Below are 22,912 nucleotides of genomic sequence, written 5' to 3'. Positions count from 1 at the left end.
TGCAAGGCTACTTTTTACACAACCCACAAGTGATACATACTTAGAGAAGTGGTAAGCATATTAAATTAGGTTCCACTTCAAAACAGTTCCTGCTGTCCCTAACTATCCAGCTGAGACCGATCTATAAACAGTAATTGCTGCAAAAACATGTGAAACAGCAGTGGGACTTGCCCAGACAGCATCCCCAAACACAGGAAATCCCACAATGTTTTATTTTTCATTGTCTTTTTTTGTATTTCAAATTATTGTTTTTCTCCTCTGCTGCATCAGCAACAATGCCTTTCTGTTCCCTACTGTAAAGCCTGACACTTTAACAAATTACTGCTCACAGAAAAAGGGATGTGTTCATTTTGGCACACAGCACCAGGCTCCCAAAATGCAGACTAACTTGGAGATGACAAGAAGTGCCAGTTTTTAGAACCGATATGGCATTAGCAGTACGGAGAAGGTAAGGCAGCTGTCAAGCACTAAAACAGAACCCACGATTACCACAGTCATCTCTAACAAAGCCCGAATCTCCTAAATAAGAAAGAAATAAAAGCTGATCAACATGGAGTTTTGAAAGTTGGGTTCGAGTGACAAGAGAAGCACAAAGGATCAAAAGAATCATAAAACAAGAAACCACAAAGAGGGAAGGAGAGAAAAAAACCCACCGCAAAGGAACATTCTGAACATGAAAAATACATCAATTTGTACCAGCAACAGAAAACACCCTGGGGTCATTCCCTCATTCCATCCTCTCACAAGCCACATTCTATCAGCAAGAGGAAAAGCTAAGTGTATCGCCTTCACATCGCGCTTCACCGCTCCAGCTCTTTTCCTTCGCTCACAGGTGCTGGTCGCTATCGGGATTGCGCCACAGGTAGCGACGCAACCACGGGGCCCTGCCAACTGCGTTTAGACAGAGAAATATCAGAAAAGTGTAACCAGCATTAAACTTAATTCTCTGTGGTGTACGTGCAGCACATTTGATCTTTCAGAAAAGGCCACTCCCTAACAAGTTTTGCGTTGTTTTAAAAAGGTGGGTTTAACCAGTTCTGGGGCATGCACACCGTCAATACAACCACCTGTGGAAAGGGAATGGCCAAAACCAGGTGCTGTTAAAAATCTTTCTGTATTTTATGTGCCCCCACTTCCTCCCCCAAGACAACACAAAAGCAAACACCTTGCAGCAGCAGAGCCTGAAAATGAGCCAGCTAGAGCTGAATGGAAGCAATTTCACAGTGGCAGACTTTCTGAAATTAAGTCAGAGGCACACTGTATACAGCAACTGGACTGAGTGCCCCTGTACCGTGCAAGGAGACAGCTGTCCTCCCAGCTCCCCAGAATTCAGCTATGATTTCTACAACTATAAAAACACATTACACTTAGAATTGCATCTGGAAATGAAATAGTTTAACGTGTTCCCTTTCAAAATACTGGTGGCAGCATTTTGCAAAGGATACTTCCAGTTTAGGGTTTATTTCCAACCACAAAAGCCAAAATAATCAAACATACAATTCTTGATACCAAACCCAGAATACAGATATCTCAGAGTTTATCTAAGCCAGCATTACCGCTGGCGAGTAGATTGCTATGATCCATAATTCAAAAAACCCCACACCCATCCGCATTTGCAGGCAACAATCGTCAGAAGTCAGTCCTGCTTGGGGTAATGCCTGTCAGCAGACAATTACTGAGGCTGTGTTTAAATGAGCAAGTTTGTCTTTTCTCTCTTGAAGAAAAAAAATACAAAAGATAGAACATGGTAGGAATATAAAGTTGTCCTTGATTTTTTATCTCTGCAAAAGTGTGCCTAGTCTTGCACTACAAAAGCCTAGGCTGCTGTAAGCTCAGCACTCACCTGCCAGACAGATGAGATGACAGTAAGCTCTACGCGTACTGTCCCAAAGGAATTCCAGCCTCAAAGGATCCACTTACTAGAAAAATCTTAAACCAGCCTTAGGGGAAAAGCTTTTTTTTTTTTTTTTTTTTTTTAAACGATATAACTGACAGCCATCAGAATGCTCATCCCCGTCAGATCTACTGAAAGCAGGTATGGATGTATAAGCAAGTTACTGTGGTCCATCATGTTACTGGAGGTTAGCAGGGCTGTGATAATCAATCATCTTCACACTCAGCCCACAGCAGTCACAAAGTATTAAGCCCCACCTTGAACAGCAAAGGAACTTCAGGCCAGACAGTCTGAAATAAATTATTTTGGATATGCTGTAGTCACACAGCTGTCTTTGCTCTGGACACATAGTGGCCTGCTAAGCTATTGAAACTGGACTGAGGTTCTAAGCTTCAAATGAAGTGACTTTGTGTGGCTTAACTCCAGATATTTCAAACTGTAGCCACATTTTAAACTTTTTTAATCTTTACTTTCTATGTCATCAATCTGAAGACAAAATGGTCCATTTTTCCACAGTTATTGCTGACACAAAACAAAGTCCCACTACATCCACCAGCCCACCCAGTTAATAAATGCCATAATCTGGCGTGCCCCAGTGCAAGCAAACCGAGACCTACCTGCTCGAGGCTCTACTGTCTTGTTGGAGCCGGCATCCATAAAGACAAACCGTCCACCACCAAAGTCTTCAGTGTAGTCCGAAAGATACAGCAGTGAAGTATAGTCAAAAGAGCCGTAAGTTACCTAGGAGTAAGACAACATTATCAAAAATTACCAAATTCTACTCTCATCTCTGCAGAGCAGAAATAATTAAGCAGATGGATCTGATGGGGTTTTCCCATTTTCCTGTTTTCATGTATTTAATAAAGGGGTCTCTGAAAGCCGAGATCATTCTTTTCCAGAAGTGATACATGTTTATTAGCCTATTACGTTTACACAGAAGACTAGCATGTTATGTTTACTATTAGTTACAGTTTCCATAATTAAAGAAGTGCGCCTATTGATTTCTATCATCCTAAGTCTACTAAACAGCTAGCAAAACCCCAACATATTACACCTCTGTATTAAAATACAGAAGGGCTCAGATCTATTTATACTATTTCAAGATAAAATTTCACCATAAGGTTAATGAGACCCAAGAACAGCCTTTGACTAATTAATTCCACCCATCATCTAACCACAGGTACAGGCTTCTGGAAACATCATCTTTACTCTTTCACCAGCTACCATGCTGGAGCTTCATTGTAACAGTGAATCAGACCTTCCAAGTAAGCACACATTTGCTGGAGGACCTTCCTACTCTTTTCCTTTCGGGTTTTGTTTAAAAACCTTCAAACATGACTTTCAAAGTCCCTGCTGCTTCTCATTCTACAGACCAAACACCCCATTTTTAAGTATAACAAGGTGATTTCCCTTCCTTTTAAAGTATTCTTTTTGCTTGATATGTATGTTGAGGATGGAGAAAAATACTATATATTAATGCTTGGAGGATGCTATCTAAATATTTAACACCAAGTTTAGCCAATGCTGAAAATATTTCCTTTTTATACCTACACGTCACCAACAATTAAAAATATACTTCAAATCAGTGGCTGTATTCTCCAGTTTCTTTATAGTACACAACTACTCAATCTCTGCATTACACTGACAGTGAAATGTGCAGCACAGTAGTATTATTTCAACATACAACATTTGCAGAGTGTTTTGACTGACCTGGTGACTGTTATGAGGCAGGTGCTACTTCCAAACTTAGAAGTTCTCTAAATATTTTCAATTTTGTTTTAAGTTACATTCATTAGAGCCAGTTAAATTTTGGCTCCACAGCAGTACACGTTATTCTGTAAGGGCAATGACTAAAGAGAACATAACAGCAGATGGCATAGGAAGATATTTTCTTTCTTACTCATTCTATTATTTTGACCATCAGGGCTTAAAGGAAAAAAGCCAAATCCAGTGATATGCTGCACTACACAGTCCAAATCACAAGAATGCTAGAAATGTTTTGGTGATCCCCTTTTCCCTATATTTACCCAAACCTTAGAAGCAATAGGAGACAATGAATGGGAATGAGCACATGCTACTGCAGCACCTCAAAACAGCTATTTTACAGCCTTCCTCATGCAATTAGCTTTGCAAAGCTACTTTCACCTCCATTGATTTGCTGATAAAACTTCCAGTCAGCTTAAGGAAGCCCTCCAGCCAGTGAAGACATCAGCATAGTGAAGAAGTTTATTGAACTCCTGCATGCAAGTCTAATGCAATTAAAACTGTTTTTTATGAACTCTTCAGTGGTGCACCAATCTTTGCTCTATCACTGCACTCTCCATCCTCTCCAAGGCGGCTTTACCAATTCTGAACTTTCAAGAGCTCATTACAAACCTTTTTAGCCTAAGCAAACATCTGATTTCTACAGATGACTAATCTGGGGAACCAAGTGTGCAATGGAAAATGGCTTTTCTACTCCTGTTCATTACTAACTCTCAGAAAGCAGCCAGGCCTGGAAAGAAGGCACTAAATTACACTCAGTTATTTCAAATGCTAGAAGTCTCCCATGTATATCAAATACATTTATCACCCTGGTAAAGATTTCCAATACCAGAAAGGTTAGAAAACAAAAGCAGGCATTTCCATTCAGTCTGATACTTCATACAGTTGGTGTGCTCTTTTTGAGCACCCCTTCCCCAAATATGTCAAACATAGCTAATATTTAGTGGTAGATGCTCATAATGGTATGATACAGTACTTTAAAAAGGCTATTATTATAACAGTCAAAATTAGCCAGCCACGTTTTGCAGTGTGGCATCCTTGGGTTTTTGAGTGACACATGTTTATATGCAACTAAACAGTTGTAGGAATATTCAATAGGCCTGTAGTCACTAAGATATGTAGGACAGCATCCCCTGCTTTCCATTGCAGAATAAAATACACACACTTTCCAATCAGCACAAGTCCACATGGTACCCTGCAGAAATAAGGGTCAAAACTGCTCTTTTCCTGTAAGACTCTACCTATCCCTTTGTGCAGATAATCACAAAAATAGCCTTGATAGCTAATTCAAATGTTCTGTATATTGGTAGTATCGATTTAGTAGACAGTGTAAGGCACCAAATAGCATGTCTCTGAATTACAAGGGGCTGTAGGTAAGCCGAGGCAACAGGTTTGAGTAGACACAAGAACAAACTTCCTCAGATTTCAAAGACGACGCTGTCCTAAGGCAAAAGGAAGATCTTTTGCTGTATTTCATTAGATGCCTAACAACATGAGGGAAAGGAAGAGAAGAGCGAGGAGTCTGCTACAACAGATAGCAGCTGCTATCAGTGATGTCTCAACAGCCTGAGGCAAGAGGCTGCTAGAAGGGTTAGGGAGATGGAGAGCATATCACAGGTAAGGAGACTTGAAGGTTTGGCTTGGTCAGCTTGGAGAAAGGCAGGCTGAAAAGGGATACGATTGCTACATATAAATATATGGGGACAGGAGGAGGTAGAACTGGGAGAAGCGTGGGAAAAATAGCTATAAACTGATCATGAACAAGTTTAGGCTAAAAAAAAGAAAAGCTGTACTTAAGTCTCAGAATAGTTCCAATAGAAGAAATTCCAGGAAAACAAACCAAAACTGATCTTACGGCAGAGCTTGACAATTCTGTGAAGGATGACAGGATCCCTGCAGAAATCTTCAAGTCCCATATCGCTTCTATTAGACAACGTTATAGACTATACTGTCAGGAATTGAGTGTGCAACAGCAATTCCATTATAAATCAAGACATTTGACATTTGAAAGGCTGAGTTCCAAATAAATTCCATCCAAGATGAAACTCCGTATCTTAAGCCAACACTTTTTGATTGTAGATGCTTATAAACTTGACAAGATTAAATGAGTCATTTAAGCAATTTCAGGGTTTCCATTCCTATGCAACTAAAACCCAAATAAATTTTAGGGAAAAAAAACAAAGCCTCATACAGACACAGTAGATCTATGCTGCTCCATTATGCAGTTAAAATCTTCCAAACCAAGAATATTCAGACTGAAATAACATCACAACACTCAGTAATATAGGGGAAAAAGGCAAGACAGGTATTTGTGTGCTCCAAGAAGCCTGTATCTTTGAACCAACAGTGTCAAACAAACAAAAAATGCATCAGATTAATTTTTCAAAGGCTTAGTTTTACCTTTCTTTTGGAAGGGGACAGTGACAAAAATATCCTTAAGTCTTCTAGGAGCAACCTTCACTGTTTAATTATTATGCAAAATTACATACAAAGGGGAAAGTGTAAATAATGATACAACAAAAAAGCATCCAACAAACTGGCAAAATATTTAATAGGCTGAGTTTTATTGATCTTTCCTCAACTCCCTAGCATTCACACTTGTTCTGGACACCACATAAGCATACTTCTGCTCTTATCTTGGAAGTATTTCCTACCTCAGATCAACAGCAATGCATTTTTTTTCCCTTGCTTTCAACTGCAGTCTGGAAGTCGTAAGTGAAACTTGGTTTGTTGAAGGAATTAAAATACAAGACAGGCTGACTGCACTGAAGACAACCTGTAAAGCTAGACAACTTGTCTATCCTATTTAGCCACCTCTGAAATATGTTCTGACCTACTGATCTTCCCTTTGAATTCAGTCTCCTGCTCAGCCTGATCAACTGCAAGTACTTATTTTTTACCTCCTTCTAAACACATAACCAATATACAGATATACATAATATATACCTATAGTAGGCTAAAATTACATGCAGGCATGTATTCTACACATACTGTAACATTTTCTATAAGCCATGATCTGGCAAAACACGTACATGAATGCTACATCCACAAATAGTTCTGTTCCAATTGCACTTAAGGGGAAAATACCACCAGACCTTTTGACAAACAAACAGAAGTCAGAGGCTTGTTTATGCAGCAAGGGAAGGATTCAAATTAAGCCTTTCACGCTAATTCCCGTGAATGGAGTACCAGAAGAGAAGGCAGCCAGTGTCTAGTAGCAATGATACATGGTGACGTCATTTGGACTTCCATGAGGGACACGAAGTGAACAGGATCAGGGATGTATCTCTATCGGACCCTATTTAAGGCATCATTAGCCTGGTTCAAACTCTGAATTTTCAAGCAGGCAATGCAAACATTTAAACTGTAGAACTAACTGTATTATCTGGCAATAGCTGAAGTCCTTTATCCTAGAGAAGGGATGAACCACTACGCTGGGACAGTTTCCACAAGAATGATCTGTGCCCGTAGTGGCTTTTCCATCCCTCTTCAACACCCTCTGCACTGGCAAACACATTTGCTCCATGTGAACAGCGAGTGAGACATGGACCCCCAAGCCATGAGCTCCAGAAGCACTGAGAAGTTTGCTCTAAGGTTTCCATTCCACAGCACTGGCAAGTGCCTGGCTGGGGGCCAGGGAGATTCTGTTCCCTTGTGCTCTCCCAAAAAAAGAAACAGAACTGATCCACGCCAGGCTGGCTACTGGGGCAGGGGAGGCAAATTCTAAGTGATGACGAACAAGGTGTTTGCCAACTACCCCAGCTGGGATTATTCTCTCCTCTGCTGTAAATCAGACTACCCAGTTAATTATTCATTATAGGAACCATTAAGATTTAGGTTATGCATAGCAAGTTTAAGCAGCCACATTTTATGTTTGTTTTGTTTTTTGAAGCTGGGGATGGATGGGTTAGAAAAAGCCAAGGCCAATCAGTTGATGTATCTGCTCTCTGAACAGGCAGCCTGTGAGATAAACAAGATTTGGACAAAACAGATGGATAAAAACAGCAAAATGTCTAGCCTGCTGTCCGTCATGTACAGGCATTGTCAAGATGCCACAGAAGAGAAGCAGCTTCCACAAAGGAAACAAATGCTCTTCATGGAAACAGATTTAATTCTAAATTACAAAATAATTTGTGTAGTATAGGAGAGATTTAGGTAGCAACACTTAATTGTGAGGTTATCCAACGACCTTATTCGTTTACTAATGCAAAACACATGCAGAAAAGAATAAAGAGAATATTGGCTATCCTAATGCTTGTGCAGACACAAATCTCATTATAGAAATAAATCAGTCTGAAATTCTAATATGCCTTTTAGGCCTGAAAGGAAAAAAAAAAGAGTGGAGAAAACAGCCATCAGTTATTGAAATTCACTGCTTTCTTTTCCCTTGTGGCAATTCTCTGAAAGCGTGGAAAAACTATGAAGAACCTATGAATTTACTGCACTTCACACAACCAGAATCACTAGTTTATTCGGTGGCTCTTGGAAATGAGTGCAATGTGATAGAATTCCTGTGAATGCTGTCAGCACAATTTGTTCCCTACGATCAGTTCCCATCAATGACAGCCAAAATCTGGCACCTCAAGATCATCCCTTACCACCTGTGGCCCTAGGTCTACTCCTATTCAATGATTACATTACAGCTTCTTAAACAAGAGGCATCCAAAAGGTGGTCTCAGTTGTATCAGTGATTGCAGATTCCACCACCCCACATTGCCTTCTTTCGAACAGCAGCTGTATCAGGTATCACCACTGTCACCATGTTTTCTAGATATAAGCTGCTTCTGCCTACACAACAAGAAAGGGCACACGAGCTTGCACTGACATTGTGAGCAACAGACGTTATACCTCCCTCAGACTGACTTTTTCCAGGAAAATTTTTCAAGGCAAGGAGCATTTCTCTGTTTTGTTTTTCATCTTCCATGTTTCAGGTCATAGACTTCAAGGTACACGGCCAACATGCAGCCTCTAGCACTGAGGCGTAACTTAGCTTTGATGGGATAAGTTTGATGCAGTTCCATCTTAGGTGATCCCCGACTCCAGAGCAGCAGTCCTTACGACATGACATTTGGGTACCCTGGCGTGGGATTGGTTTTGGTTTTTTGGTGTGGCTTTTTTCTATTTTATTCTTCCATTGTTATTTGGCATTCTGCTATGCTGCACACATGCTGCCTTTGAAGTCAGCTAAATTCAGAAATAAACTCAATCTCAAGCCCAGATCATTTCATGCCATTGAGATATGCAGAGTATTAAGCTAGGAGCCTACAGGTAGAAGGCTGCAGTTAAAAGAAAGTCACAAAAACATTCCATTCCAAAACCAACAAAACTTCAAATTATTGAAAGAGGGTACCATATCCCCACTGAAGAGCACAGAGTAAAACGCCTCAATCCACAAACAGATGCTATGCATTTATCAAAAGGCTCAGCTCAACTACAAACAGTGACCGATTGATCACTTTGACATAGCTCCTGCTAGAGCTGGCTGAAAGAGTGATACCCTAACTAGAAACACAGGCTTGATCGAACTGAAGCACTTCATAGGTGCAGGTCAATTTAATCAATGTTTCTCACAAAAGAGATTCCTGAGTAGACATTCACACAATTTATTAATCCTAGCAGAACCGAAGTAGAGAAAATAAAATAAAAAGGAATGTAATGGCCTTCTGTTTCTAAAACTCACTTATTCTTCCATTAGGTTCATCCCCGGGAGGATTTTTACAAGCACCAGTTTTCAAACGTTTGACTGATTGTTTAATGCAAAATGACTTCAAAGTGATCTAATAATAACAGGAAACATTTGCATCCTATCTCAGCCTCCTACTTGCCTTGTCAACGTGTGGGTGCCAGTATTCATCGTGTGTTGTTTTGGCTTCTGTGTTGTTTATTCTCGAGAAGAACGTTGGCTTAGTCAGGTACATAGAAGAAGAGCTGATACCAAAATCCTGAGCAATCCTCTGTTGAATTCTCCGCCTCACATCACTGCAAAGAACACAATACAACACGGCATGTTAAGTGACATACTTCTGCTTCTTCAGGACTCTCCTTCATTCACTGTTATTTCTTCTTTAGAGTTAAGCTGCTTCCTCAGCAAATAAACCATGAGGAACATATACCACACTTTCTTATTTTGCCTTAAATGTGAGATCTACTATATCAAAAGAGACACACCCTCAATGTTTTGCATCAGGGTTGGTTGTTTGGTTGTGGGTTTTTTTTTAATTCTCAGAATATCAAAAAACCCCAACCTGTTTGTCTCCTGTGGCCCAGGTTTCAAAGTTTCTTTGTGTAAGCTGTCTGTTTCCTAAAAAAACTCCCAGGCACATCTCACTGTCTATTAACTACTGAAAAGACTAAAGTCTTTCACATACATACTTTTAATCCAAAGCACATAACTAGAAAACTTTATCTTCATAAACAGTTGTCTCTGAAGAACCTCCAACTATTTTCACACTGATTTTTAAATGAAGCGATGAAGTCCCTGGCACCATGAAACTTGGGGTTCTCTGTCAACATATGTATTGGTATCACAACCGGATTTTCCTTAAACATGAATACAAGATGTCTTTCCCAGCTATTTTCAAAGATTCAACCAAACTGTTTCTACCTTGGCTCTTCCTGTATTTCTTGGGAGACAGGAAGAAAATAATAGGATTTTCATTTTTGTTTTTAAGATTATGACAACAGAAGACTAATAATCACACGTGTTCGGATACAGAACTACTTATACAGCAGCATCCACCTTTCAGGCCAGGTATCGCTGCGCACAGGGCCAGCTCAAACTGCCAGCCTGAGGTCAGGCAACAGCACTTCTGAAGAGAAGAGACTGGTAATTAATGAGGAATACCACTGGCAAACCCCGCCAGTAAACACATACAGCTAGTATTTAACTCTGACGAAATTTACAAACCATCAAAGAATGCAATAACACAATGAGATTAAACGAAAACACTGTTGGTTGTTGGGGTTTTTTACAGTTCATCTATGCTTAAAAACTTTATATTGTTTTCTCCTAATTTTAACAAATTCTTACCTATTATAATTAGTCTTTTCTTCCTAAGTGCTTCAAAAGTAGCACAGAAAGAAGATACTCTTGAGTAAACACACTTCTGAAAATTGCATTAGTGGTTTTGCATCTTTTCTGCGTCAGACATCTCTCCAGTAGTACTGAACTTCAGCGTCATTTTCAAAAAAGTTTCCAGGTATTTCTCTAGGGAACTGAAACAGTGACTAAGAAGTGACAGAACTAAAAGCAGACCTACAGCGTTAGGCTGTGAAAGGGACCTCTTAAAAACTATTTCCACAAGTACTAAAAAAACTCCAAACAACTATTCATTCTGTTCACATCTTGTCCCTCACCAAAAATAAACACACACAGAGTAATTTAATTTTTAACTTGTCTCACTTTACATTTTTAGGGCTCTAAGGTTTAGGAGTCAATTCAAGCCGTTTTACGTGTGGAATATCAAAACCATTACACGAAGTTAGAGCTCAAATTTTCAGGTATTTACATATCTGCACAAACTAAGATTTCAAGTTGAGAGCTACACAACGGCACAGTTTGTAAAACTGACATCAGGAATGGATCTGCAGGTCCTTCCCTTCATGCCTGTGGGAGCCCGATCTTTCTGTTTGTTTTCTTTCCAAGAAGCAGGACTTCAGCAGAGGCTGCCTTCTGTTTCCCAAAAAGCATTAAATGTAATTACTCATTTTACTTCACGAATTGAGGGCAGCTGGCACTCTGAACAACCCAACCCAAGAATTAACAGCCTAACCCCCAAGTACTAAACGAGCACGCTCCCTTGCATCAGCCAGCTGGAACAGATCTACTCTCAAGTAGTCAGGCCACAGTCTTGACATAACTTTAAATCTCCAGCAGCTGTCTCGCGCTCTGAGCAGTACTGCTTCCTCTTCCAGGCTGATTCTTTTCCACTTTTAAAAGCTTTCTATTAAGATTTGCTGTCTACTGTTTATAAGGCTCCATTAAAGCTTCACTCCTATTCGAGACTTATGCGCAATACTGCGTGTTTTGCAAACCAAGCAGGAAACAAAGCTCTACTCAACTCTTCCCGACAGACAATACCAGCAACCAAAAGTCTACCTGCTTTGGACTGGCCAACAGGTTATCAAGAGAAAAGAAAACCAGACTTGACAGTTTAAGTATGTGGCAAAGACAAGCATCTTTTTCAGAAGATAAGGTTGTTTTCCTCTTTATAAATTAAGCAGGCAGGGGAGGCAGTGAATAGGAAGACAGCTGAAGTGACAGGAATAGAAGTGTGACATTTAGGTGCTTCCTGGCCTCATGGAAGCAGCCACCTCCAGCTGACCCGCGTAGCTGGTTTCTGGGTGGGTAAGGACACCGCCGGCCTCTGATTTCTCCTGCGTGCTCTTGGCTTTCGGCATTACTTTCAATCACAGTGCCTTCACCTGCACGAGGCAGCAAGAGGTGCCAGCCCGTGCATTCCTGCCTTTTGCCTCCCTGCGAGCTGTCATCCTACAGATCCCAGTATCCCTCCAAACTCAATCAATCAAGGCAATCTTCGCATATGTAGCGGACTAACAGGAATTTTATGCACATAAATAATTTGCTGTTCAACAAAAACTGTAAACTATCAAAAAGCCCCACTGATATCATGGAACTTGGACTAAGCTTCAAAAAACAGGTGTTTACCCTTTGTACTTAATGGTATACAATTGTATAATGGTATAACAGTATATAATACAGACACACCATGATACCAGGTGTCCAGGGAGCAAGGTTACAGCAACAGCCTTCCTTCAAGAAAGGAGTCAACAGGCAAACGAATACTGACCATTCAAATCAGAGCTCAATGAGCAAGAGGGGTTAACTTGGCTGTAATTAAAAAAAAAAAAAAAAAAAAAAGCGCAAAAGTAACTTTGCCTGATGAGCAGTCCACAAAGTCATAAAAGACTGAAGTCTCAGGGGGAGAGGACACTTAATCTCCTAGTTTGCCTTCAGTGGTCTCAAACATATTTGTAAGAACTGGGGAACAACCACATTATTTTTTTAGGGCCTAATCCAGCACATGCTGAAGTCAGTAGGAAGTTATTTATTAATGTCAATGAACTCCAAATCCAACATGGAAAAACCCAAGCAAAGTTTGGAAACTGGAAACAAGACCCCTTTCCAGCAAGCTCTGCTCACAAGAAAAGCCCTTCGCAGAACAACCCTTCTGAAGAGAAGTGATAGGGACAGAAAGGACATATCCAAGACTGGATTTTTTTTTTTTTCTTCCCCAACATACACACGTGACAAAAAATACATGTAATCTACATCACTGTGAATTGGGTATTCCCAAAGTTCAGGCTTGATTTTAGGAGGTACAACAGAAACCTATGTAACCTATGATGGAGCAGAGTGACCGGCCACCTCAGCCTCCCTGTTTCTTCACATCCTGTGAATGCTCTTAAATTTTTAAGTTTGAAATACTATCCTGATACATAGTGTCATCTGATACACGTCCAACAAATGCCCAAGCAGTTTAACACAAACTATTCAACTGGAAAAAATGGGCCTGCAAATACGCAAACCAATTATTGCACTGTAATGCAGCATGGAAAAAAAAAACAATTAAAGAGAATCAACAACAGAAAAAGCCTTAGTCATGAATAAATTAGATTTCTACTGATGTTTGAATGAATAACCCATATGGCAAAGATTTGCTAGAACCAAGCTCCAAAGAACAATACATTTGAGCACAGAGATGTTTTTTCCTCCTTGAATATGTACCATACTGCTCAAAACCTACAGAAAGTCCATGAAATTCCCTATTGAGCCAGCACATTGACATCATTTCTACACATAGTGTTTCATACCTACTTTCTAATAATGCGGCATCAGTCAAATAAAATACATAGGCACTATAACCTAGAGAAGAAAATGGAAAATATGCAAGGGAAGACTTTCTCAACGCATGTGAATAACAACCAGGACTTCTCACTTTGTCATATGAAAGTGGCTGCAGTTCAAAGTCTAAGCAAGCCACATAAAATCTAAAAGAACTTAATGTTTACTGTAGGGGGTGATGGGGAATTATGGTGTAGAACACTGACCTTACTCACAAACACTGCATTGCACTATTGTAACTAATGACAAGGAGATCTAAGCTTGTAGCTCATGTAAACGTGTAAAAAGCATCCATTTACAAGTTTGGTGCCAAAGGCAAAGACATGTGCTGTGCGCTGCAGGAGGTGCATTTTGCAGGCGCTCCGCAATAATCTCTGCTGCCCTTTGTTCCACATAGTCACATTTACTCCACCACAGGAGTCATCCACAGGTTGACAAACTTGTCAGTGCAAACATGAACTCTGCTTCAAACTCCACGAAGTATCTTTTGTCCCTCTCTGCAACAGCAAATTAAATGCTATACGTGGGAATCGAACATTTACCTGGCAGTCGGAGCAAAGGTATGACTTCCTTCAGAGATCAAAGTGTTCCCTAGGATCCCGTAAAGTGTGTATCTGAACACACGCATCTGTATACTGCAGCTCATTCTGTGCCCAATGTATGCCAAATACAGCAAGTAGCTGTTTTCAAAGCTAGTATAAGGTCACTTTTTGGCCTATAAAAACTCTTTTGTACAGCCTGCTTTCCACTGACTGGGCCATTTCAACATTTATCAATATCATGAGTTCAAGTTTTCCTTTCCATCCCTTCCCTGCTATTCCAGATGCAGCTTATATAGCCTATTGGTAAAATACTTAAGGACAAACACATTGTACTTGGTGTGTAAATCATGCGACAAGATAAGCCAAACTTCAGCTCAGAAAGTGCCATCGAGGAAGGAAGGAATGAGCCCAGAAACTCTAACTGCACCAGATCCAACGTAGCAAGAGCCGTATCACTCCCTCAGCCGCTTCTCATGTGCGCCCAGCAGCAGCAGGGGCCTCAGGCAGGAGCCTCCCCTCCCTTCCTGATCCTGGCCCACTCATTCTTCATACTTTTTCCTCCATGTCCCTATATATCAAGAACTGTTGGGAAAGCTCTGGTGTACTATAGCTACAAAGAAAATATTGCTTTATGCTGGAGAATGTAAGCATTCATTTTCCTAACCACAGCAACTATTCTCTCATTCAGACTGCTCAGGGTATGCCCTGGCTCTGGGCGGATGCACTACACAGAGCTCTGCTATGGCAGTAAATACACGAGTACACACCCAGCCACCAATATAAATAACAAATCAATCCCTCACAGAATTTGTCATCGGTCCTCGTACATTCACACTGAATCACTGGATAATACCAAAATGCACAAGCCAGACTTCAGGGATTTCTGTTCTGCCTTTCCCTGAAAGCACAGCCCTTCTACAGAAGCTGTTACTGAAATCTATTTTGCAGTGGGGTGATGAGAAAGAAGGAAAAAAAAAAAAAAAAAAAAGCCAACAGCCAGAAGTCTAAGGAACATATAGCTTAAGAGAAAGGACGTTCATCACTAGATTGCAAAGTTACCAACTTAATGTATCAGCAGCAGCATAAAGGACTGAGTAGAAGAACTTTTCTGTGGCATTTTTAGTTTCTGTAAGATACAAGGTCTGCCAGACTAGCAAAAAAATGCACTGTTAGGAGTTGCTGCAAAGTGCGATTCAAGCACGGTGACAGGAACACTCAAAGCTTTGCAAAACTACTCAGCTTCCCCAGCCCACTTGTCAGCATCCCCACACTGCTCCCAGGGAAAAGCACTGAAGGCAGCAGAAACAGGCAAAGCAATGCTCTTGCACAGCCAGAAAGTTTTAACAGAAATCACACGTGCAAAACAAATAAAAGGAAGAAACGACATTATCAGCTCTTCCTCTACTCTATGTCTCTACCTTAGTTAAGTCAAAGGTTTTTGGAACCAATCTTTGCTAGTGCCATTTTCTGCTGAAGTTGTAATCCTTAAACCAAGCGTCCAGATTTAAAGGTCTCTTCTGGATAGAGACGCATCTATTACGTGAAGCAAGAGGAACCGCTGTACAGATGGTGGTTAAAGGATCAGCTTAGAAACCATAACCAATTCCAAAGGAACATGATTTTGACAGTTTAGAAACCAGCCTCCTGGCTCACAAAGCCTATCAGATTTGTTATTGTTGCAATCAGCAATACTTATACACTCTTGAGAGAAATAACTAAATGCAATTAATGTCTTTTTAAACTGACCTTGGTAGGTAAGTTAAGGTAATGAAGATAAATGCTCCCCAAAATAGCATAAAATCATTCATTAAGGACATAAGGTACTACAGTCCATGTTAAAGCACTGCCATTAATATGAAAAGAAGCATTTAACAATGTATTTTTTATTAAATTTGTATCCAGCTAGACCGAAACACCCCCTATATTGGCATGAAATACCAATGGAATATTGATACTCCCTAGAAGCTGCCTCATCTCACAGTATAAGGATCAGAAATTCATGAAAACAGTTGAAAAAGTGAATGTTTCTGTTCATGTGAAACGAATATTCCTTAGTAAGACACTCCCTCCATACACTCATGTTTTTTCTCCAGATTCTTTAATCTAGAGAATGGAGGGCAAAACAAAGACTATTTTCAAAATATTCTCCACTATCTTGGTGAGGCAGAAACTATACCCTTTCTTTATACAGTCAAAATTCAACAACAATCAAGGCAGCATCTCATTTTTGTGATTTTCAGGGCAGAAGTAAACACATTTTAAAGAATTTCATTTACAAAGACAAGATTATCTAAAAAATAGTTGTTGATCCAAAATAAGCTTAAATAGTTAATATTTTAAGACAAATAAGAGTTACTAAACTAATAAACCTATTTAGCTACTTAATACTACTTCCACCAGTAGAGGGAGGTCATATTCTTTCACAAAGGCAAGGAAAAAACCCAAGTTAAAATGTTCAAGCCAGGTACATTTTAAATTAGGAGAAAGCAACTGAAACACGTAACTAAGGATTTATTTTATCTAGTCAAAGAATGTTTGTTGCTGAACTTTGGCCCCACACCTTCAGACACACGGAACCGTTACGTTTGTTGTGTTCGTGAAATATATGAGCAGGTCTACAGGAAAGATAAAAGCATCAGATGGTAAAGCTATGACACTACAGCGTCATCTCATACTCTGACTTCTTAGGCGGAAAGTATGCTCTGCTTCTCCAGCCAAAACATGAGCAATGTGAAGTCCTTCCACTTCCTGCTTTACCGTTTTTACCGTTTTGCTACTCCTCACCCAAAGAACCCAAGTCCCTAATGTAACAATAGCACAGGAGTGTGTTAGATGACGAAGACAACATCTCTTGGACAGCCCACGTGAAATAGCAGTTAATGCTGAAGGATTTTACAACCCAGCTGTAACATTCCAGCAAACAACCACAGAACTCAGATGAGGCAGTTTTCCCTGCCTGCAGGGCTGGCAGCAGCCCCTTATGCAGAACGGGAGGTGTGTGGCGCTGCCATCACTCTGGTTATGTTTACAGTGTCAATACTGCCCTGACGTTGGTAACACAGCTAAGTTCAAAGCAGCAGATATTATTTATCAAGTAGTCACCAAAAGGTCCTTTTACTTATTTTCCTCAAGGCATCTTACTTCTCACAGAAATTGCTATTTTGAGCCACAAATTCAATTGTATATCTGAATCCAAAGGACAATCCCCTCCCAACCTGAACTCTACCAAAAAAAAAATAAAAATTAAAGTTATGTGGTTGATTCAGCAGTCATTGAAAGTCTTTACCGATATAATGCAAAATCCTCTTCTGTGAAGATGTCTTGAACTTTGTCCCCAAAGTACCTGAAAAATTAAACAACAGTCTAAAAGAGAAGTCACTGAATCAGACTGCCTGAGTAACACTAAGATGCATTCTCACTCCCACCTGTGCTTTGCCTACAATCAAAAAATGAAAACACAAACACACAGAAATCCCACAAATGCTTTTGAGCATGGTATTTCAAAAGCATTGCTAGAAGAGTCAGTGTTAAAAGATTAACAGATGAGATGGATCAACCGATAACAGAATTCCCCAGGCATTAAAAAAAGTCCCCTCCCATGTCATGAAATAAACACTTGGATTCAGGTTTTTAAGAGTTCAGACTACTTGATTTCTTCTACCACTGACAAACTAACTGTGAAAATATACTATTATTTACTGGTGCAATAAGAACTCTGAAAATAAAGGTAATGGTAGCTTTCAGAGCACCCAGTTCAACAAAAGATTGGTTTTCATGTCACAAAAGTTCTTCTACTGGTCATGGAAACTGTGGTGAATCTAACGACCTTCTACAGCCCACAGGGCTTGAGAAACTTGAAGAGGCAACGAGCACTGCAGGGTGGGGATAACAAGGAGGCAGCAAGCCACAGCCCCATTTTACCTGTACAGATTAACAAAATGCTTCCCCAGTGAAAGAGCTCCGGAGTGCAAGTCCAAAATTGATGCCTGGGAAAGGAAACAAAAAAAGTAGGAAAAATGAGCATGAAAAGGTTTTATCATTATTTAACTATGACCTTTAATAACTGTCCCAAGTTGGCTCTCCCTTTCCCCAGCCTCCCAAGTAAAAATACTAGTTTCTAGCATTTAGGTTCACAATACTAATGCTTACTTTACAACGATAAACCTCCCCTAGTTTGCTGTATAGATACACGAAATACTAAGGTACTATGAAAAAAGCATAGGACTACTGTTCCTGAGGTTCAGATCCGACATACAGAATTGCCGTTCTTCCTCCATGGGCTGGGGGTAAGTCAGTGTGTTCCTGGATCCCTCCCTGAAGTCATTTCCCTTCCACACAAAGATGACTAATTTTCCAGTATTTGTGAAGGGCTCAAATAGCAGCACTAATATTTATCTTGCTCAACATTTGTTATTAAAACTTCTCTTTCACCATGAGTTTCTGTGTACTTCTCATATTTAATACAGACATAAAAGTCTGTCTAAAAGAACAATTATCATTCTAAGGCTTACTAGAGCCAAACTTTCTTCTCAATTTCTAAACCACTGTAGAAGAAAACCAAAGAGTGAAAAGTTTTTACATATGAAAATTCAATCCATTTCTTCATCTGATTCAAGCCAAACACTTCTGCTGAGCTCCAGACCAAGCTAAAAAGATTAGTATTCACGTTTGCCAGGATAAAGAGCTACCTCTCAGGACTCTTAAATTATTTCTCTAAATTAAATAAAGTACACTTTTGTATGCCCCTTGCTGTCCACAAAATACATGATTGTTTTGCATCATTTAAACTGTTTTTAAAAATACGACTGCTTAATAGCAGTCTTATTTTTCTGTACTGGAAATATCAAGTAGCAACAGTTAATTAACCTGACCAGCACCGAATTAATGCCATCTCTGATATAAAAACACTCCTCTTGGAATTTGGCACTTCCTGATGCACCACATACCATTCACATTATTCTAACAAAATCCAAACCGTAATAATACCACTAGGTGAGCTGCCTGGAAAGAATGATAACTTCCACCTTACCAGCGACAAGAATTTCTGGCCATGGTTGGAACAGTACTGTTTGAAGCCACTTTGAATCTTCATCCAAAAGCAGACAGACTGGTGAGGAAGCATCAGCCCACAGGTATGTCAGAGCCGCAACGCCAGGCGGCAGCTCAGCTTTGGTTCACCTCTAGCCTCAAAGCACTCCTCTCCCTCCTCCTCTGGGGCACGTTGGAGGAAGATATCCATGACAGTCTCTCAGCAAAAGACAATTACTGCAGGCTCAATCGCTCTGAGCTGCAGAGCTGAAGCAGGGAAACCCCACTAAAATCTCCTTTTAAAAGGGATAGCAACAACTTTCTTTTAATAAACCTACCCAAATAGTTTTATTTGCCCCTGTAAAAATATGTAAGGTAACAAAGCTATTCAAGTGGACATGGCATGAGCATTTCAGATCTTCCCTTCCCACAGTTCTCCAAAAGCTTCAGAGGACTGTTACGGAAACAAGTACTCTCACAGTCATGCAAGAGCAGTTCTTGTAATAAGCTTTTTACTCAAGCTTCAGAAGCAAAATATTTTCATTTATTCGTTTCTGGTTCTGTACAATAACCTATGCTACAGCTAGAAGGAGTAAAACTGCTCCTGTGTAGCTTCAAAAATATGCCTGAAATCATGCCAAAGTAGATTATAAGGAGAAGTAGCAGGACTCATCTGAAAAGATTAATTTATTTTAAAAACAAATTGCCTTTCAGTGTGCTTTCCGAACACACACATTTCTTCTCACTTTTCAAGCTCCAAATGATTAGAGTTGGGAAGATCCAAAATAACCAAATGAATCAATAAAAGACACCCCCAAGAACTGTAGGTATTCGTAGCTGAAAAAACAATAGCTACAAGAAAAGCCAGATGAAGACTGAAAAGGGAATCTGAAAAAGAATATTCTTCAGGGTTGTTTCAGACAGGGGAAATGAACTGAATGCCAGATGTAGACAGGGACTTGATTAAGCATGAGCATGGAGCTATTTATTTAACAGCTACCTTGGAAAGAAACTGAAATACATTTCTTTTGGCCTCTGCCATTTCAGAACATTAAATATTTTCAGCATCATTTCCTACACTGAGAAGAATACCCTGGTGGAAGCCTGTAACAACACCGTTACTTCAAGTTCAACTATCTGATGAAGGGTCAGCCTGCAATTCAGGTCAGTGTTCCCAGGCTGAAAGCTCTACAAAATTTATCTAAAGATGGCAGGAACACTGCAAACACACGTACCCACATGCCTATTTCCGAGAAACTGTTCAACAGAGCTTCCCCAATATCCTGGTTTACAGAACTTCCATACAAAGGAAACTGAACCGCCTCTAAAAAAGAAAAAGCACAAGATATGTTCTTTTGGACCTTCAGTGTTGTCCGTCCCATACTCTCCACGCTCTCACTGCTAAAAGGATTCAAACAGAACATGCAAGTAACGACCACATCTCAGCATACGGCAAAAAAGATCAATCTCCCCACCTTGCAGAGCACGACAGGCCCTGCCTTTGATCCTCACGGAAAGGGACTGCCAACCACGGAACACATACGCACTTGCACAGCAGTTCCTCCACCCCTTAAAAGCTTTAAGCGATGCTTTTAAAGAAAAGAGCAGACACACTGCCCAAAAGAAAAAATTGCAAGAACTTGCTTCTACTTGTCTCCAGAGGAGCTGGTAGCGCTCAGACCCTTCCCCCTCCTGCTGTGGGAAGGCTCACACCCTCCGGCTGAGGAGAGGGATGAGCAACAGAGATTCTACATGGCCACCAACCCCTGGGCAGCATCAAAGCTGCTGTCCCTGCAGGCAGCCTCAGAGGCACCCAAACCACCACCACCCTTAAATATTCCCTGCTTGAACCTTGAGATTAGGCGAGCAAAGGTTATGTTCTTAGGGTAACGCCTCTCACAGGTTAGGCTGATTAATTATGAGACACAAGTGTAACCAATCTAACATATACATCATTCAGATTGCTGGAGGTACAGGTTATTACTGGGGAAATTAAATGCAATATTTGGCTACGGAGTCCAGTACAAGTCCACACTGGATACAGATTAGACACAGCCAGGTCCTCTCCAGCTTCACGGAGTCACGGCTCGATAATCGTACCAACACTCAGCCGTAGGGAAAGTGAAAGACACTGCCAAGTCTGTCCTTCGCTCCTCACAAGGATGTGTTTCCTAAGTGCTATCAGGAGGCTAATTAGGAAGCCAAAACACTACACGGCTGTAGCAGAGGTATGAAATAGGACAGGCGTTACACAGAGACTTAAAACTTCTCCCTGGAAAACAGAGACGCCAGCATTTTGAGGACTTCAGAGTTGGGTTGGGAGGGCTGAAAGCAGAGTAAGGAGGGGTACAGCCTGCAGAACCCCTGTTCCAGGCACGGCTCAGTGGGCCCACAGCAGAAACCCTTGTCGGGCATCACAGCTACGCAGGTTGTTTGCTTTTCCCAGTGATTAAGAAATTTAATTTTCCCCTCAAAAGGGAGGTCTAGGTGACTTCCAGTTTTTTTGCAATGCAGGAAACAGACCGCAGCTGACTGGCTGCACCCAGGGATTTCTTTTCTGGGGCTTCTAAATAAATGCCAATATAGCCGATAATAAATGAGTTGTTTAATTTACACTAGAGAGATGTTATGACAACAGCACCTACAAAGACGTGAAGGAATGAGTCATGACCAAAGAAGTAACGCAAAGAGGTAGTGAGTAAGAAAACATTAGCTAGGGAAGAAATTGTCATTATCTTTATAAAATGAAGAAAAAAACCTCAGCTGAGGCAAACAGGAAGAGAACTAATGCAGTTCATATTCTGTGAGTAAGGAACAGAGTATAAAACTATTTTACAGAGACGCACAAGGAAAAGCGGCGTACTGGTGAAGAGGCTCCTGTTTGGATTCTGTTGAAACTTTGACGAGACTATAAAATGGCCTCCTCTAGCCTCACTCCGTGTGTGTACGTAAATAAAAATAAATCTAGGGAAAATTACAAAGGAAGATAAGACAGAAAGCTCAGCACAACAGCTAGGGCATGGTTCCTGGGAGATTTCAATAATTCAGATGTTTGCCAGGACTTTCTCAACAGAGAAGGATGGAAACGGAAACAAGTTTTGTGCTATCCTTCGGTACTCCAAGGAAGCAGAAAAGGCAGCAAACAAAGGGAGGAGAGAATTGACAAAAGTCACAAACTACAAGTTCAGGTCTTTAATAAATTATATCCAGACACATAAATACAAATCCACTTATGTGGATTCAAAATAAGAGAAATATGACAGAAAAAAGAAAAAAAAACATTAGACGTGTTGCTTAAAAAGGGGTTAACAGGAAATCTGAGAGGATGAAAACGCAGTCTGCATCCCAGTAGAAATCTGAAGAAGTTTTATTTGGAATAGTGGAGAGATCAAAGCAGCTAAAGAAAGAATTAACCAGAAACAAGGAGTTACTTAAGGATTTTTTTAAGGAAAAAATTAGTCTTAGAACAATAGACATAACCAGACAGAATTATCCAAACACTCTAAAGACGAAGCGATTTAAAGCAACAAGCCAGACCTAATCCAACAGGCTCGAAGCTTGAGAGGTTGACAGACAAAGTAGGTAAATGAAGTAAACCTTGAAACATTTTGTATGCTGTGTAGGTAAGAGATTTGAAAATATAAAAAGGCTCAAATGAAGAAAGACAGCTTCATCTATACATCATCAGCACATATCCATCAGTATTTAACGATATCAGGGAGCCAAGATAGCACTACTGGGAAAAGATTCACTCCATGACATGGGGAATACAAGCATGCACATTGAAAAAAACTAAAATGGAAAAACAGTGAAGAAGGC

The 22,912-nt window shown here is 40.3% G+C and overlaps 1 protein-coding gene across 3 annotated transcripts in view; it reads right to left on the bottom strand.

The window, feature by feature from the left end:
- OGFOD3 (2-oxoglutarate and iron dependent oxygenase domain containing 3) overlaps window positions 1-22,912 on the bottom strand; it is a 44,688-nt gene that overhangs the window by 11,110 nt on the left and 10,666 nt on the right. Inside the window, exons 4-8 of one of the 3 annotated variants that reach the window (XM_056337316.1) lie at window positions 20,329-20,417; window positions 17,987-18,051; window positions 17,352-17,408; window positions 9,484-9,637; window positions 2,512-2,635 (exon numbers count right to left, since the gene is read on the bottom strand). In XM_056337316.1, coding sequence (XP_056193291.1) covers window positions 2,512-2,635; window positions 9,484-9,637; window positions 17,352-17,408; window positions 17,987-18,051; window positions 20,329-20,417 — 489 coding nt within the window. The remainder of the gene's footprint in view (window positions 1-2,511; window positions 2,636-9,483; window positions 9,638-17,351; window positions 17,409-17,986; window positions 18,052-20,328; window positions 20,418-22,912) is intronic. The other 2 variants (XM_056337325.1, XM_056337334.1) reach the window with 2 other exon arrangements.

The sequence above is a fragment of the Falco biarmicus genome, chromosome 1 (assembly GCF_023638135.1).
Source record: "Falco biarmicus isolate bFalBia1 chromosome 1, bFalBia1.pri, whole genome shotgun sequence".
Classification (NCBI taxonomy): Eukaryota; Metazoa; Chordata; class Aves; order Falconiformes; family Falconidae; genus Falco; species Falco biarmicus.
This window is presented reverse-complemented; position numbering and strand designations above follow the sequence as displayed.